Raw genomic sequence first — 19,906 nt, 5'->3', positions numbered from 1 at the left:
TTTGGACCAATCTGTAGAGCCACACTTACACTAGAGTACAGCACTTCACTCTGTTGCAAACTAGAAGAATGGCAGAGATGTTGTATCATTGAAGATTACCTGTCAGTTCCACATAGTATCCACTCTCACTTTCATGGCGTTATCAAAAATATGAGCATAAAACATTCAGTTAGAAATGAGCGTGAGTTTGAATCATTAATTTAATGAATTTTGATTTTGTAATATTGTAAAGTTAATCAAGTATGTGGTTTTATGATACAGTACATTCAACCTGCTCTTACTTCCTCACAGAAGACTTTGTTAGAAACTATAATTCAATTACAAGTATTTTCACAGGTATGTGTTACATTATCAAGTTACTTCAAAAAGTAATTTAATTACAGTAACTACTGTAACTTTTTTACACCCAACACTGCTCCAATTTGAGTACTATTTATTTTGAAGTAACAGTCTGTTACTCGAGTAAAGGTGTTGCTTCCTCTTTCCACTGTGAGTAAATCATTTGACAAAAGCGTTATGTTGACAGTATGAAATGATTTCTGGCACCGCTCCATCAGATATGATCTATGATTAATGCTTGGAGATACCAGATTTTGTGGATATTTGAATGTTTCCCGTTTTAACTGCACATTATAAATCAAATATTATGTCCAATTACTCTTACTTAAAGGTGGAATGGACGATTTTTTTCAACACATTTTTTATCATATTTCCTCGTGGCGTGGATAAATCATTAGTCCTGCCACGTATCAATCATAAAACGCACCTACCGCTCACCTGCAGCCGCGTCAGGCTCGTCCTCACGTTTCCGCGTGCCTAAGCGCATGGATCTATCATAATATAGTTCCCTCAGTGTACGGGGCAAAATGAAGACGGAGAAAGACAGTTCGAGCTGACGCAGAAGTGGACAGAAATCTACGGGAGACGAGAGATGCGATGCGCTCCTTTGTGCTAATAAACAAACGCACGTGTGTGTTGTATCAGTCCACACGGGGGAGTGCGCATGCGCACTTCCACCTGCGTTCTCAAATCGCCGAAAAATCGTCCTGCACTTCTACTTGAGTAACATTATTTAGAAGCATCGAAACACTCTTCTGGTTACTCTTCCCACCTCTGCCCTGGAACATACCCTGACTACGAACTAGAAATGAAAAAAGAACCAGCCAAATTGCTCAAACTCATAACTAATGCTGCATGAAAATGGTCTAATGTTGTAGATAACTAAAACCTTTTTTTTTTATCATCAATTTCACATTTTGAAACAATAATAGGGAAGTTGAATGGATCATGGGTGCTTTTTGATTAGTTTCTTTTCCATATTGGAGTGAAATTGGGATAAAAAAATGTCATAATGCGATATTGATTTCAAAAGACACAGATAATGAAAATCAGCAGTACGTCTCCTTTAATCGGCCTATCCTCCCCCTGGTCCCTCCTCCTCTGTCAGGTCTTATTATTGAACATGTGTCCTCTGTCCTCTGCTCATTACCCAGCCAACCCTTTTAGACCCCAAATGGAGCCACTAAAACACTGCGAGAGTGTGGCTCTCTTTTTCATTTATGGAGTGTGTCTCTCAAGCTTTTAACATTTTTAATGGCAGTATTTTCCCGTCAACATTTCTCTGCGATAGAGCTTCAGGATTATGCATTGTCAAAAGATGAAACAGAGACGGGGTTTCATTTATAAAGCAAACATATGTATAAAATGTTGCATAAGTGGGTTAAGTTTGTGATCTACAAAAAGAAAACCAAAAATTTTCCAAATACTCAGATTTCGTTGAGGGTTTCAGAAATGAGGTGATCTGGGCTAAATGGAACGAGAAGTTAGCAAGAAGCAGATGTTTGTGAACTTCTTCCACTTTCTAATTTCTTATCTTCATCAATAATTACATTTTCTCTATGTAGAAGCTTTCAGTCAGCTTTATTTGCTTAATCGCATACCGTATTTTCCAGACTGTAAGTCGCACCTTTTTTTATAGTTTGGCCAGGGTGCGACTTATATGTGATATTATTAACACATTATTATATAATGTGCACTTCCTCTGGAGTTTGTGGAGTTGTTTAGAAGTGACACAGAGGAAGAAGAATTCAATGGATTTAGTGATTTGGGGTAAAACTGATGCTTTGGTAAACTTGTTAGCATGTTCTTTATGCTATAGTTATCTGAATAACTGTTCATATGTTACGTTAACATACCAGACACTTACCACAGTTCTGTCTGTGCATCATGTAGCTGAAGGTGTTAGCGTTAGCATTTTAAATTGCATTTCAAGATGAAATGTCTGTTCTCGGTCTTGGATTTTATCCAATAAATTTCCCCAAAATTATACTCCAGTGCGATATGTTTTTTCTTTATTTATTATGCATTTTTTTTTGGGCTGGTGCGACTTATACTCCGACTTATACTCCGGAGCGACTTTATAAGCAAAAATACAGTACTTAAAAAGTCTCAATAAACAACAAGTCAACAATCTAAACTATAATAACACCATTGCAATTACAACACACAAAAAATACCTATAATTAGCTAAGGAAATTGCGCTCTCCACACTCACAAAAGAATTGGTGTGAACTTAAAATGTGCAAATATTAAAATAAACGATTGAATTCTCCACAGTGAACACAGAGAACTAAGAATCATTCACTAAATATAGAAGAGCAGAACACAGGCGCAACACTGGACCCTATAATCACTTTAGCTCCAAATAACAAGAGGCTAAATCGGTTATCCCACTTTGTAATTCAGACATTACGCCACAATAACTATCCATCATGGCCGCTGTTCAGCCTATTGAAGAGACATGAAATGGAGATTAATCATCCAACTGTATGGAGTCATAACCCAATTGAACCATATTGATTTTCTATTGACTTTTTTCCAGTTAGTGCGACTCAAAACAAAGCTATGAAATTGAAGACTTTTACGGGAACCTGTGCACGGACGACATGGAGGGATTGACTTGAACTGGCAGAGCAAAACAAGTTTGAGGAATGAGCTTGCCTTAAGAGCTTTGTACCGCTGCGGAGATTAACTGATGCAACGTCATAAATATACTTGCACGGGGTAATATCTACCATCGGCATCATTTTATCCAGGGATCACGGGGTTCAGTAACTGCCCATCTCGAGCTCTTTCTGCGCAAGCGATCATTCTAAATACTTTCATCCGTAATTGCAGCATTTGGCTCCGTTCATCTTGTACTGGTGGATGCAGATCGCAGTGGAAGTTGTGTGTTATTACTTATAGGAGGTTTTCCAGAAGGCCGTTTGGACATGGTCAGTCAATGTTCATTTACGTGACAAAAAACAAGATTTTCAATTCGATTTCCATATAGTAAAGTCAATTATTTTATATAACAATGCAGAAAACAACACATTAGGGATTGACATGGATTGAAGAACATTCAATTAGGTTAAAAAAAATAACAATTTGTTGCAAAAAAACAGAACAACAACGCTAAATTCATAGTGTAAACCTCATTGCATGTTTGGCTAATATTCCTGCTTAGAGAAAGCTAGTTCAGCGGATCGCAAACGTTTCTCTCCAAGCACTGCCAAGATAATATTTAGGCTTCTGAGTATCAAATCTAAACCCGGACTATTTACAGACTACAGCTGGTTTAAAATGGCTAAATCCCTTGTAATGTTCTTCTAAACAATGATAAACCCACAATCTAAACTCTAAATAAAACCAAAATAAATCAAAGTGCAGTTTGAGAACCACTGGGCTAAGGATGTCAGGATCATTTGGTTAATCGAAAATCGAGTATTCCGGTCACAATATAATCATAAACTAAACAATTGATAATTGTGACCAGTTTGTAAATGTAAGTTATTTCAGTTCAATCTATACAAAAAAGTAACCCTGAGCTTTAATATCAGGTTGTTATGATGTATTAACTTTATTTTATCATTCAGAATTTGATTGTTTGATTTCATAAAGCTGCTCACAGACTAGAAGAATGGTGATTTATTTGAATGAGAAGTAATCAAAATTGGGCTTGATTTGAAAATTGACAAATTTGACTGACTGGACTAAATGGGGCTTTTATTTTGGACTTTGTGTGCCTTTATTTGATTTGGATGTATTCTCAAATACATATTTTTATTTTTACTCCTTTTTTCCTGTTTCCTGTTTTAGTTGTTTTGTGTTTTATTTAATTTTTTGTTAATTAATTCATTTATTTATTTTATAAAGTATTTTACAGGTAGGTTTTGGTGTCAGTAATAGTGAATAATCATAAAATAGTGATTTCGCTTCCTACAATAATACAATATACAAAAAACATTCATTAGTATCGTATTGATTCCAAATGTTTTATTATGCTAATTGGTTAAAGAGACACATTAACAGGCAGTGAATTTGCTGACAACACACTCCACGTAACTGGGAAACTTCACTGTTTGCAGGACATAACTTGCAACAAATACAAACTAAAACCAAATGCAGCGCTGAGTTTTTTGAAAGTCAAGTTTGCTCAGGCCCAGAGGAACTGCGGTGCTGTGGCTGTTGTTTCACAGGAGCTCTTGTAAGTGAAACCTCGCATAAAACAAAGGCCGGCCAGTGCTCCGGGCGGTTTACCTGGCGCAGAAAACCCTGAAACATGACACTGCACTTTTCCCTGTGATGCAGCCCCTTCCCTCCTGCTCAGGTGACACGGGGAGCCCCCTTTTCCCACAGACGTGAGGTCAGTGAACACACCCAACGAACCTGACCGGACCCAAAGACCCAGCGCTGAGCCTTAGTTTCAAGAACACAGACTCTGAACACGGCAAACCAGTACTGCCATTGTAAACAAGAAGCACTTCAATCACAAACCTCCACCCACACACAATGACCCTATCTCGCAATGGTGAATGTATAGTTTATAGAAGTAAATCAATGTCAAGAGATAATAGTGTGGTATGGCAATGGTAACGGATACTACTCCAAGTACTTTACATAATACATGTGTTCTAGGCTGCAGGGTGAGTCACAGAACATTTGAATTTGAATTAACGCAAATAGTAAATAGTGCCATAATTTCCTCCAAACAACAACATACCTGGTCTAGTTCTGCATAAAAACGTTTTGTGGTTCGTCAGTTGTAGGCCGTTGCATTTAAATGTGAACTTTTAACAGAATCCTATTATAAAAACATAAATCGCACATTTAATCTCACCCGCAATTTTTGTCTGAAAAATTACAATTAAATATTTTCCCCATGCTAGTAAGTAGAGATGGTACAATAGAGATTTGTTTTAGCAGATAACCGATATTTGCTGATACAAATATGAATTAAGAGTTTAAAAATCATAACAAGGTCCACAAATCTATCTTGAGTTGAAGAAAAAAATCACACAAACATTTCACTTTATAAGAATTGCAATTGAGATTAAAGGTGTGATTTATGTTTAAATAATGTTGGTTAATATCAATATGATGTGGGTGATATACAGGAACCAATATATCACCCATTCCTAACTAGGATGAGATAAAATATGGGGTAATGAATTATTTAGATTATAGATTATATTGCAATGGTATGAAATTCACTAAAATGACAGACTCCTGGAATCAATCGTACGCAACAAAAAAGGTTTTCTGTGCCAACAACAAAAGCCCAACATTTGTGAGTTTTCTTGCAAATGGACAAAACAAAATGAATAGTGGCACAAGAATCTCCGTAGTAGAGGAAATTCCGGTACCTCCTTCAACTACACACGAGGGTCTATTACTCTTTGGTGCAGGATTAATGCTCATGCGCCAACTCCCAGCGGCCCAGTTTAAGCAATAAGCTCTCATTGTCAAACAGTGACCAGTCCCCCGGAGAGGTTAACCACTGCTGCTTAACCATTAACTAGATTAAAGTCAGGAGGGGCATGCTGGAATGTCTTCTGACCGATGCAATGGGAATATGGACACGGAGAGTGGATTTTGAAAGCCAAATGACTAATCACTGTGGGTATAGACTTTAGGGGCCGTGGGTACGTTTGCTCACCAGCCTGGATGTAAACAGATACTGTCGCCCGGTGAACTTCCAGTCACCCTCTTTCCTCTTCTTATCGCGATAGGAGACTGATAAGAAAGAGGAGGAATGTCCCAGGACGGCTGTCACACATCTGAGGCCAACGTGGAGTCAAGTGCAGGGCTTTTAGGTGACCCGAACGGAGCGCACCGGCGTTTTATTGTCAGAGGAACGTTTAAACTGGTTTATGACCAGTGCGAGGCGAAGCAACGAGAACTAGCTTTTGAAATATGCGGGAAAACATGAGCACTTAATGAAATGTAAACAAGAATGGCTTATTGATGTTTGCTTGTAATGCAATTACATACGGTGTAATTAATTTGTCCAGTGTGTTTTATTTTACGCGCAATATAAGATCTACATAATTATAGCTCAGTGTTGGGGCGGTGCAGTTAATTAAATTTTTAAAACTCAATAAAAACTTGTTTGTAGTTTAGGCTTTGAATTAAGGTATTTGACTATTTTTGTGTTGAATGGCATTGATTAATATTAAAAGGATTTGTAAATAAATGCGCTTGGAACTTTGCTCAGCTCTGCTCTGTCTTCTTTAAGGTTTACAAGGCTTTACAGGAATATTTGTTATGTTTTTACAAGACAAAATGCTAATTCCAATTGTTATAGGTCAATATAAGTGGAAACCTGATTTTCCAAATGTGTCATTTGGGGTCTTTTGGGTGATGTGACCAAGCCCAAGGGGGGATGTTTTTGATTTGTTTTTAAATATTGTCAAAAAAAAAACCTTCAAACTCAAGTTGATGCATAAAACCCTGTCATTTAAAACACAACAGTCAAGATATTTGTGCAAATTGCCCCCCATAACTCCTCAGCACACCCCTCCACACTCCCGCACACCACACAGTCCAGCACGAGCTTGTGACACGAACCAAATGTGTTGAGATTTTTGGAAAACGTGCATTAAACAACTGCTGCGGAGACAACTGTTCATGCCTGCAGCCTGCGGGGCGACAGCTTGTCCGCTCCCCCGGGACACCCCCAGCAGCCCGTCGTCAGATGGGGAGGGTTTAGGGTTCGAGGGGTTGGGATTTCTTCTCCACCGTCAGGAATATAATCTCTTTGGCCACAGATGTAGGGATTTCTCCGAGATTCCTGATTCCTAATTGGCTCGATCCTGATCTCGCCGCAGCTATTTGCGGTTTATTTTCTTTTGTTTTGCGTGTGTTCTGATTGATCGAGCCAAATGGAGAAGACAGAAGGCGGGAGGACTGGCGCGTGACACTATTGGCTATGACTTTTAATCTTTAGAATTGGACAAACAAGTAAATTGAGCCATATATTTAATTCAAGCAATTGGAACCATAAGATATAGCAAATTGTTTTTGTGCCAAGGTCAAAACCAGTTTCAGAAAACATTGATTAATTGTGACTGGTCGTCTATAAAAAGTTGTCATATTTTTATAATTGAAATTTTTATTTGGACTAAACAGACTCTAAAAAGCATTTATATACTAAAGATATTTTTACATTTTTTTTTTAAGTTTCAAGAATAATACACTGTACTTTATTCGTAAACATTATCTATATAGAAGTTTTCAGTTACCATATACCAACCTTTATTTAATACAAAAATGTAGTTTAAAAGTCTCAATGTACAAACGAGAAAATATAATCGTTGCTGCATTTTATCAGCCCATTAATTAACACAGACCAAATCAACAATTAAAGGGATAGAATTTTAATCTTGTTTCCAAACTGAATGTGCATTTTCATTACATCCCTCGTGTAACAATCTATACAAATAAAATGGACTGAGATGAAGTGACCGGCGCTCGCTGTAGTGTCCTGCTGCAGCTCTTTAATTCAGCAAAATGGATTGGCCGCTCTTAACCTCGCTTAGCAAAAGTGCTTTGTGATTTTTTTTCAATTTTCCGACCCCCATCCCTCCGACCGTCGTAAACCGCGCTAATATACACAAGGACATATATCGTACAAGCAGAAGAGAAGAGGTAGAAGCTCATTTCAAGGCCGAATATGAAATTACCCCCTGGTTCAATCGTCCTCTCTGGAGACTGGGAGGCATCGAGGCAACACAATAGTCAGCTGTAATCATGTCTTATCCCAGCCCTTGATCTGCCTTGGTCTGTTCTTTTTACTCCAAGCTTCCTTCCTTCCCTCTTTACAACAGCCACTAATGAAAAGATATTAACAGAGCAGTGTGCAAAACATCCTTTAGCTCCTACAGGAGTCTAATACACTTTAATATGTCTGCTAGTGAAGATCTGGCAACAAGAGACTTCCTTAAGAACGTAAATTCAACTTGGAGAGACTCAAATGAATGTGCGATAGAATATGATGAGTAATAAATAATAAACAACGATATATAAGGTGTATATTGTGGGTTTGGCGCTAAGACCTCAGCAGGGAACGATGAACAGGATATGATGGTGGTGGTGAAAATGTAACTGCACCTGTGGAGGAGGGCCAGCGTTGGTGATTGAAGGTGGGTTTGCACAGGTGAGACAGCAGGGGTCTTCCAGGCTGAACATCTGCTTTAGCCTCATTTTGTATCAATTTGGTGAGGAAATGTTGTCAACCTCCTAGAATTACTACCACGTCATTTTTGGACCAAATTCCGTTTTGTTTTTTTTGTCTCCTTTTGCCTCATTATACTCTTGTGGAGGGAGAAGATGAACGCAAAGGGAACCAGGACAGAAGTGAATGGAGGGACAGAGGAGGGACAGAGGAGAGACAGTAAAGGTACAGAGGAGTGACAGAGGAGGAACAGAGGAGAGACAGTGGAGGAACAGAGGAGGGACAGAGGAGGGACAGTGGCGGGACAGTAAAGGTACAGAGGAGTGACAGAGGAGGAACAGAGGAGAGACAGTGGAGGGACAGAGGGACAGAGGAGAGACAGAGGAGGGACAGAGGAGAGACAGAGGAGAGACAGAGGAGGGACAGAGGAGGGACAGAGGAGAGACAGAGGAGAGACAGAGGAGGGACAGAGGAGAGACAGAGGAGAGACAGAGGAGGGACAGAGGAGAGACAGAGGAGAGACAGAGGAGGGACAGAGGAGGGACAGAGGGACAGAGGAGGGACAGAGGAGAGACAGAGGAGGGACAGAGGAGAGACAGAGGAGAGACAGAGGAGAGACAGAGGAGAGACAGAGGGACAGAGGAGAGACAGAGGAGGGACAGAGGAGAGACAGAGGAGGGACAGAGGAGAGACAGAGGAGAGACAGAGGAGGGACAGAGGAGGGACAGAGGGACAGAGGAGAGACAGAGGAGGGACAGAGGAGAGACAGAGGAGAGACAGAGGAGGGACAGAGGAGGGACAGAGGAGGGACAGAGGAGAGACAGAGGAGAGACAGAGGAGGGACAGATGAGAGACAGAGGAGAGACAGAGGAGGGACAGAGGAGAGACAGAGGGACAGAGGAGGGACAGATGAGGGACAGAGGAGGGACAGAGGAGAGACAGAGGGACAGAGGAGGGACAGAGGAGGGACAGAGGACAGTGGAGGGACAGAGGGACAGAGGAGAGACAGAGGAGGGACAGAGGAGAGACAGAGGAGAGACAGAGGAGGGACAGAGGAGGGACAGAGGAGAGACAGAGGAGGGACAGAGGAGAGACAGAGGAGAGACAGAGGAGAGACAGAGGAGAGACAGAGGGACAGAGGAGAGACAGAGGAGGGACAGAGGAGAGACAGAGGGACAGAGGAGGGACAGAGGAGGGACAGAGGAGAGACAGAGGAGAGACAGAGGAGGGACAGAGGAGAGACAGAGGAGAGACAGAGGAGAGACAGAGGAGGGACAGAGGAGGGACAGAGGAGAGACAGAGGGACAGAGGAGAGACAGAGGAGGGACAGAGGAGGGACAGAGGAGAGACAGAGGGACAGAGGAGGGACAGAGGAGGGACAGAGGAGGGACAGAGGAGAGACAGAGGGACAGAGGAGGGACAGAGGAGGGACAGAGGAGGGACAGAGGAGGGACAGAGGAGAGACAGAGGGACAGAGGAGGGACAGAGGAGGGACAGAGGAGGGACAGAGGAGGGACAGAGGTGTGCACTAGGCGTTTCACTGTCGCTCAAACCCTCCCCTTGACATGGCTCTGCCCCGCCCCAAACAGGCCAGAAGAAAATCACAATTTCAGTTATTGTCCTGATTTAATTAGTATTGAGCGTTACAAAACAAGCTAAAAAGCATGTGACTTTCTTTCTGCTGTTTAACAATGGCTCAATACAACCAAGTGAGCTCAATAGTGCAGAGCGTGCTAGTTCAACACGTGTTTACATGTGAAAAAAGCTCTGCATCAAGTGAGCAGGACAACCATTCATATTCAAAAACCTCGATTGTGGTCATAAATCTACTTTGCGCTAACTCATTGACGGGGACAAAGTAAACAGGCCTTTTCCTCCTCCCACACAGCAGGCATTCATCCTATAGTCGTGTGTAATGCCCTCACTGACCACACAAAAGACACAAGACACGAGTACAAGTGGACATACAATGACCTTTGAAGTGGTACCAATGTATGAATACAACCAAGACTAAACTACACATTGTGATATTTGCCACCCTCTTTCTGCTTTTTTCTTAAAGGGAATAAAACAAACATGTCCAGGTTCAGACAGTGACAGGAATTATAACACTTCATTAGCAACTAAAACTTTGCACAGTCAACACAGCGTCTCGGCTGGTCAAAAGCCTGTAGCGCTGAGCCTGTTTTAGCCCCCAGAGAATGAACCCGCAGCCGCACAGAGTCGCCTTTACTGTGGGTTCTTTCAAGCAGGTGCTTTCAACAATATCCTAACTTGCTTTATCGACAGCTAAATTACAGCCTACACATTATGTATGCAGCGGGGCCTCGATTGGTGCAGGAGTTATGCCCATAAACATCCTCCTTCTGCTTTTCGGACAAGTTTCACACTGAGAATGAGCAAAGATTGACAGGTATGAGAGTAGGATGTTAGACAAAGGTAGTACACAGTAACACTTCTTGTTTGTGTATGCGGCGTGGAAGACAGGGTGCAGTCAGAGCTAAGCTGGTGTAAAGCTGAAGCGGTGATCTGAGGATGAAAAGATATACACATAGAAACGCCTTCTTTGCTGTGAACCATGTCATCATTGGACTTCAAAATGGGATGTAAGGTAGATCGATGTGCGTATTAACAGTGTACAACCACGAAAACTAACTGCATTCGATGTGGGATTTAGTTGCATCATGCTAAACTGAGCTGTGTTCTAAATAAGAGAATAGGGGTACGTCTGAGTGGCCCTCGTGACAATATAGTGGAATCTAAGGTTACTATTTTGTGGAATTGTACCCTCAACCTCCATCACCTGAGTCACAGATATGATCACAAATTGACTTCTGCTTTTTTTTATCATTCCTTCACTTTTACAAACACCTTTTTGCGCCAATGATTAAGAACTGGACCGACATTAAAAGTGACATACAGAAAATTGACTTATTTTCTTTGCCTTCATTTTCTTTTCTTTGGACGTCTCCTCTCCTGTATTTTTACATGTTTACTTATTTTATTCTCTCTGGTCTTGTCCTCTTTTTGTTGTTTTATGTTTTAAACTTGAAAAAATTTGAAAAAAAAGGGTGAAAAAATGAATGACTACACATAGATATGTCTTGAAATGTCTTGAAAGTAACTAACCCTTTTTAAATCACCGTATACATTTATTATAAAGTTTACCACATACATTTTAAATTGTATAGTTACATTTTGTCATATTATATGCTCTATATCAAAATTGTGTGTATCTTCAACATCCATATCAACATTTTCGATAAATATGTCCCACCTATAAAGCAATGAACGATTGAAATGCCTGTTCCACTACAACTAATCCAACTAAACATTTCACTAAGTCAGTCATATTTAACTGAGGCGTTCTGGAGACCCAGCTGAGTGAAACCAAACTCACTCCACAGGAATGCTCGTTGGCTGTGAAAACACTCCTGGCTTGCCACCTCCAAAAGTGAGATGGCAGCCTCTTTGTCGCTGCTTGTTTATTTGGGGATTACTAACAGTGACTTGTGGTTAGGGGCGGATGGTAAAAAAAAAAAGAAAGAGGTCCTTTTTTTCCACAGAACTTCGAGCGATGACAAACAGACATTTTGGAGCAGGCCAAAACGTGTCCGCGAGAATGCCACTCATTCCGAGTTAGCAAACAAACGGAATGAATTGCCACCGGGAGTAATTATAGCCAAAGGGGTCGAAAACCAACTAACCTCAGGCCTAAATGACAAGGAGGTAGCACCATCTCCGATCCTTTTCTGTCCTGTAAGTTTCCGCTGTGTTGAAATATTTAAGTATAAGCTTTAACTTCTTCTTACACGCACACCTATACATTAACTTTACATCTTTTAACTCAAGTGCCAACAAGTAAAGGAGTACTGGCCTAGCATTACTGTGAAATCTCCATGGACTTTTATCTTCTTGTGGCTTACCGCTGCCTAAGTCCATAATAATTGCACAAAACCGCAGGGGGTAACTTTAGATGCCGGCGCAAAAGGAACAGAAATTAAAAATAAGGAAATGACCATGGGAATTAAGGTGAAGGTAGACAATGAGGCTGACAATGTGCGTTAGTCGATGGCACCTTGAACTCAGCTAATGCTTGTCATTTGCGATTCTGCCTAGTTCATTTAGAATACTTTGATTATTGACGACGACAATGATCTTGACCGATACCCGCCGATAGTACGACCGTGAAAGGATGTTACAGTTAGTTCATGGTTGATATGGCTAAACGGTCAATGGCACTGTAAAAGTCACATTAACAAAATAATCTACTACCAATAAAAAGGATGTAACGATATGCAAATCTCACAGTACAATATTGTCACGATATTCATTTCACTGAACAGAGGCAAACAGAATTAGAGAAATACTACTTTCTCATTTAAAAGTGTGATATTCATATTTAGCCCTGCGACAAGTTGGCCACTGTCCAGGATGTACCCCGCCTAAGGCCCGAAGTCACTGGGATAGGCTCCAGTCACCCGCGACCCCGAAAGGGACCAAGCGGTAGAAAATGGATGGATGGATGGATGGATATTCATATTTATTCCAAAAAATTAAGACAAGAGTGGTTTAAAACTGCAAAGCATCATGGTCTATGTAATCCCTTATACTTTTTTTTAAATATTCTGCAGCAGCAAAACAACAAATGTTCACAAAAAATCTTATAATCTGACTTATTGTGACAGACCACGATATTAGTGTAAGACTTTTGGCGATATGATATCACGATATTTCGAGTATTGCTACATCCTTACTATGAATGTGAGGTTCCAAAATCAACTATAAATACTACTGTCTGTCAAATACAAGCCTGCATAAATGGGGTAGTAAAAGCAGCCTCCACTAGATGGAGTCAAGAGCAACTTCTGCATTCATATAACTTCTGCCCAGCGTAAATACAAGACTGCTTTACGATGTTATGGTGATGTATTTCTTATCAGTGACTTAAATTACGTGCATTCCTTTTCCGTAGGCTTTATTAGACTGGACAGCCGAGCGTGAAATGGGGATCAGAGAGAAGGGAGGACATGCAGTAAACTGTTTGAACCGGGATTCGAACTCAAGTGTGTTCCGCCGCCTTAACCACTCGACCACCGGGCAGTACTACATTTCATGCATTCCTAAAGTACAATCCACTTTCTAACGCCTGTGCTTTGGGGGGGGATGATGTTTATCTGAACAACTATGAGCCCGAGGTGGAACACGCCTTGAACAGTGGCGAGTCACAGGGTCAATTAAGGTCCCAATTAATCGATTACCTTGTTTCATCCCTAGTTGACGTAATGTTGCTGAAACTACATCTACGTGTTTTGAATTCACTACCTGTCTTAAACTCGACCTCCTTTGACAAACAGCCATGAACCAAAGTAACATTTGGCTTCCTTTCCTGATCAGACGAAGCAGCCAGTGGCATCCCAGGAGTGTACGGCCAGAAACATTAACCTCCGAGTCTGGGTGTGCGGGGTCAACAGGTCACCGGGCACGAACATGCCGAGCCCCTTCGGTCGGCTGGCGTTGGTTGCTAGGCGCGACATGTCATAACACATTTACAGCGAATTGAGAAGGATGAAGCACATTAACACATGTAGTCTTTAGGGCCATGTTGACAGAGCTGCAAGTTGTAAGCATGCGACTAGTTAAAGGAGTATGTGGGTCTCTGCCAAAGAAACCCAGCTGAGATGGCTATTATTAGGCAGATCTATGCTTAAGAGCAAGATTCCAACTCTAAAACACTGGGGAATAGACTGACTTTAATGATCACTATCCCAGGAAAAAGAAAATTCCTTCCCTCAGCTTTCAGGAAGGATTCAAAGAACAAGAAATTCCCAGCTGATACGATGTTTGAGATACAGAGCTGTGCAAAGGTCTTGAACAAAATGTGTACTAAAAACGGCATCAAAAAGATCACATTTGTATACAAGAACTAGCGGCATAAGTCTCTGGCAAAGCACTAGCCCCTGACTACCGCAATTTCTAGATCTTCATCAACACCATTTTACTGGAATAAAGATTTTGCTCAAGACTCTACCAGGCCTGTATACATTATTTTCAAATCTTTTCAGTAAGTCTAAGATCTGTCCAGGTATCTGACTGCACTGTCCACAGACCACAAGTGCACAGGAGTTCATGCAATAAAAAGTATTAATGGAAGAAAACTGTGCATACATATGTAAAAAGTCAGATTAAACTCATGGTAAAGAGTAAATTTGGTCCACTTTTTGGTGCTCCTTTGGGTGGTTCTTGGTCAGACCTATTGTAGTAATGATCTAGTCCAATTTTACACCTGGTTTAGTCCTTGTTTATACCTAGAATAATCCTCTGCTCATAAACCTGCTGGAGAATACCATTACCACCTCCTACTTTCATAGACTCAGTTGAGAATGCTTCAACCCACAGCTGTCCGTCCCAGGCAACGTGTGGCCTCAGTTTCGACTCATCTGTATCAATTACACATCAGTATTTTGGCACCTGTTCGACAGCTTCAGAAGGGCAGACATCACAACAACTGCCTCTGAGTCGATGGCACAAAGAGCAGAGGTGCAACGGCGAATGAAAAAAGCAGAGGAGAGCAAATTAGGGTATTGCCCGGCACCCAACCCCGCCCCGAGGCTCCTGCTGCTTCAAACACAGCACACAGGCGCACTTAACAAGCGGCTGCGATCGCCTAAATCAAATAGTCCACGGAAATCATAGAATTCAGTTTACACAAGGCACGAATCTGTGAAATTCAACTGAAATGAAGAGGATGTGTGCAAGAGAAGCAATGTTAATCCAGTTTAATTATAGTGGGAATGACGGCAAAACAGCTTTAAAAGTTAAAAGTGAAAAATTGAACAATATATATATAAATAACCATTGCTTCGTGCTTTGTTGGTTGGGGAAGACTTCAAAGGCACGGAGTATATTTCAGTAATAAGCCATTTTACATTTGTGCAGTAGGCTATGTTACATTTTGAAACAGTACGTCTAGATGCTGCCCGGTGGTCGAGTGGTTTAAGCAGCAGCACATGTGCCGGTCCCAGCGTCGTGAGATCCGACAATATGCCGAATGTCCTGCCAGATTTTCTCCCCCATTTCACGCAATACTGCCCAAACCACACACACACACAAAAAAGCCTACTAAACAGGTAAACTATTGCGTTTTATTGTACGCATGGGAAAACAGGGGCATTTCTTGACCCATGGAGATGTTCAATTGGGACTAATAACTTTGCTCGTGCTATTATAGCCTGGAATGAATGAAAAGGGAACAGGTTGTTGGTTCAAAGGCTGCAAGGAACGTAAAGTGCGTGCGCTGGAGGAGGTGGCGCGGCGAGTTGGAACAGGTCTGCGCAAGTAGCGGGCGCTCCCAACGTGCCAAAGACTGTAGCCCGGAGCTGCGTCAAACTTCATCCAAACCAACTCAACCTGAAATGTGCCAGCGGTAACCAAGGCGACGCAAGAATGAAAAAGCGACTTACCTTGCAGTGCCACAATCAGCAAGGTGCACGAGAGGAACGCGCGTCCGAACGTTATCCCGGTGTCCATGGCTTCGCTCCCAACTTTTGATGAACAAGTGCGCGCGGTGGTGGTGGTGGTGGGAGAAAGTGAAATGTGGTCGAGGCAGAAGTAGCAGTAGTAGTAGTCAGCAGCAGGTTTGTGTCTTTCTTCTTTACAAATGTCCCAAACCTGCGCGGATCCCTCCTCCTCGCTGCGTCTCTCTCTCTCTCTCTCTCTCTTACGCGCACACGCACAAAGTAGGAATCTGACGCGAGTGGCAAGTCCTGCTCTTGGTTTGATATATTTGCACAAAGGTGACCCCCCCTTACACCGTGGAACAACCCCTCCTCTCTCTTTCTCTCTCTTTCTCCCCCCCTCCCCCCCTCCCTCCCTCTCAAAGACCCGCTCCACTCATGGATCCAGGCTCCAGTGCGCGCCCGTGGCCCCCGCAGGATTTCCTCCAAGGAAGTTAAAAGTGATTTTATCATGAGCCTCTCTGAATCATATACTGTAGTAACCAGAAAGCCCTTGGTCAAAATAACTGAAATATTTATTAGCAGGGGGGAATATATGCGCCGAAAAGTCAAGATAAGCCAGCAGCGAACAGCATGGATTAAACTCAACAGATTCAACCCTTTGGACAAATTAGTGATGAAATAAAAGTCGCTGTGTTAAACTCTGGAACTACTTTATGGCAGACTTGAGGCTATGATTAGTAACACTTTTCCCAAATGTAATAGAAGATTCTGACAGAAAATGTAAAAAACACACGGGACACATTTAGTTGGCTATATTATCCAGCAAATGTAGGCAAATGGGTAAAAGAATACAAGGTTTGAGAGCGGGGGGAAAACTGAGTTATATTATAATGCAGAGCTAGAACTGCCACTTGCCAAATGTGAGACAATAGTTGAGTCATAATGTTACCCACACACATCACATTTTGCAATAGGACCTTCTCATCCTGGTTGAAGGTTGGTAGTTTGGATTATACTCAAAATAAGTCTCAGGTTTGCAATCAGGATTCAGTCCACGTGACACGTTTCCACTTGCCTGGGCAGGACTCTACACACTTTAAAGAGAATTTCAGCAAAAAACCAAGCAACATTTTCAAACCCAGAAGAGAAGACTGAGTTCTAAATCACACATCATTTACAAGTTTTTCAGAGGATATTCAACGGTCTAAAATAAACGCAGCCTTTGCCGTTTGATAGATGCACAACTTCAAAGAATTGCAGAAGACAACTGTGGTAGTGTCCAATAACAACTGCAAATGAATAAATAAATTGCCAAACACCCATGAATTTTACTAAATTGAACTGGTCATTTCCATTTATAACATGGAAATTCAATTTCAATTTCGTATTCTTATTCTAGACACGGCCAGTCAAAATAATAACTTCTAAACCATCCTGGCACAGCCCCACCTACATCTAAATTCAATTTCTTCTGGACGAATTTCCTGTCTGACATTTTTTTTTTTTTTTTACCAGAGGCTATTCTTTGGGAGTGGGCTGAAGCTGTCTGTCACTGAGAGACATACCACTCATTCCGAGACATGTAATCCCTTCAAAATCTGTTGGATATTTACAGTCTACCCAGTACTTGCTATTGGGGTATTTATAGTGTAGTTATCATTATGGGATAAGCTGCTTGGACTGGCAAGAGTTTACTAGAAGTTGCAATAAGCCGATATAAGCTCCATGTTGGAAAGCAGATTTTATGTTTTTTTATATAGGACTCATGCTTCAATGTAAATATGGCCCTAGTAAATACATGTTCTTATACGTGCTGGTGTAGGACCGCTCTGAGACACGCCCTGCAGGTAAATGAAGCCCTGTAAAGACACATTCCACTCAGCTAGTCCCAAACAGCTGGTTCTTATTGTTCCACCTTGTGCGCTGAGGTGAGACAAAAGGTCAGGCGCCTAAAGATGGCTTTACAAAAACATATCGCTAGTCAGTGCAATGGTTAACTAGAGTTCTGTTGACATCATGCATCATTGTTGTTGTTGTTGTTGTTGTTGTTGTTGTTGTTGTTTGTTAATGTTGCTTTGCCTGGAATGTTCCACAGTATTGAATTCAATGTATTTTGCTTACAGGTATTTTTGAGCAATAAAAACACATGTAATGCAAAACTAGCCTCTCCAAAGATCTGACCTGTAACACAGCATTATGGCGCCACCTGCAGAGATAAGTATGTTTAATGTTTTACTGTGGAACGTTCCAGGAAAAGCAAAAACACCAACATGGAGACAAGCAGGTGGTGGGCCGTCCAGCTGAAAAAAATGCACACTACATAGAGCGCCTTTTCCGGGATTTTGTAATGAAACTATTACAGATTTTTTTAAAGTGCAGAGAAGTTAGGTTGAGGTACGTGCTGGATGAAAACAGACATTTTCTGATCACTTGAAACTCTAGTGCAGGACATAACATTATTACTCCAACATGCATGAATCAATCCAAATACAACTCTGAGTAAACTAATCATGAGGAAACGCTGTAATAAGATGGTTAAAAACATTAACATTATACATCCCTTTTAAAGAGAGTGAATGCTAAAATCTTACAGCGGTTTCTCACTAATCACAGAATGGACAACCTTAATTCAAGCTTTATGTAGCTACTTTTTCACTTCAAAATCATTCCATTCATCAGAAAATCCAAACTAATCATGTCGTTTGGGGTGAGAAGAACACGCCGTAAGAATGACAAGTGCTCGTCTGACCCGCTACTGTAATCCCAGAGTCAGTATTGTGCCTGTGACTCTGCTCCGTGACAGACACATTATTCATGCCCTCTTCCTGGAGTCTGTGGTGGGTGGAACAGATTCTTCTCCAGCCAAGTAGGTGGCATTATTCCCAGTGTCCAGTCAGTCTCCAAACGCTCACTCCAAGTACAAGGCCAAATCTATGTCCACTAATGCTGACGATATTTGAGAGGCACTGTGTCATCAATCTCTAAGGACGCCTATGATGCATCCTGGTTTTACCGCCACAGTTGTTCTTATTGATCTGTTGTTGACAGTGAGAGCCTCCTATACTATTACAGCCAATACCCACGGAGAGCTTCATCAAAAACTGCATTGTGACTCACTCTATCAACGGCTGGGAAATAGCTATGTAATCATTTGTAGCTCGGCCAAAAAGAAACAATAATGAGAGCTGATCCAGTGGGCGGGGACAAATGCTCAAGAGCAGAACAGCTTTTCTATGTTTAATGGGCTAAAATATGGAAGATCACTTATAAAATGCATTTCTACCTCTGACGTTGTAACTCTGAAACAAAATATATAGTGATAGCATAGATTGTCCAGACGTCAAATTCAAGTTAAAATTCTGTGTAAAATTCCCAATGAAAAATTCCCAGTAAAGATTCTAAGTGCCAAGAGACGCTCACGTGCATCGGTGGTTAATGCCTTGTTAAATTCACTGCGAATCTTACAATTTTGTTTAATTTGAGGGCTTGAAATTATTTGCATTTACAATAATTGGATGGCTAATTTTTAACCTGAGAAAAAACATAATGAAAACACAATCAGCAAAATTCACAGACGGAAATTCAAGTGTATGTTTTCCTTAAAAGTTGCACATGAGAAATTCACATATAAATTCAAATAAGCACTGACATTTTGAAAATCTGATGAGACAAATAACCACAAATCTTTTCACATTCACATGAAAATTTCGACAAAACCAAGACCACTCCTGAAGCTGACAGGGGCATTCACACTCGCACACAGCTGGGTTTGAACTGGGACAGAACTAATCCTGAACTAGCCTGGGACTAAACCAGTACTAGAACAGGACCAAATCAAGTCTTAAACTGGGCTCAACAAGGAGAAATGTGAACACACCATAAACTAGGAACAGACAGAACCAAACCAAGTCAAGAGCACAGAACAGAGTGTGAACGCGCCCTGAACCTA

At 41.3% G+C, this 19,906-nt stretch overlaps 1 protein-coding gene across 5 annotated transcripts in view; it reads right to left on the bottom strand.

Moving 5' to 3' along the window:
* bcam (basal cell adhesion molecule (Lutheran blood group)) overlaps positions 1-16,200 on the bottom strand; it is a 78,136-nt gene extending 61,936 nt beyond the window's left edge. For all 5 annotated transcript variants that reach the window (XM_072459931.1, XM_072459933.1, XM_072459932.1 and 2 more), the window contains exon 1: positions 15,961-16,200. In XM_072459931.1, the coding sequence (XP_072316032.1) occupies positions 15,961-16,027 (67 nt within the window). In that variant the 5' untranslated portion in view covers positions 16,028-16,200. The remainder of the gene's footprint in view (positions 1-15,960) is intronic.
* Positions 16,201-19,906: the final 3,706 nt, after the last annotated feature.

This window comes from Eucyclogobius newberryi, unplaced genomic scaffold (assembly GCF_026437365.1).
Source record: "Eucyclogobius newberryi isolate DKJ021-1_F unplaced genomic scaffold, fEucNew1.0.hap1 SCAF_3, whole genome shotgun sequence".
Lineage (NCBI taxonomy): Eukaryota > Metazoa > Chordata > Actinopteri > Gobiiformes > Gobiidae > Eucyclogobius > Eucyclogobius newberryi.
Note: the sequence above shows the minus strand (reverse complement) of the source record. Positions and strands in the feature narration are given on the sequence as shown.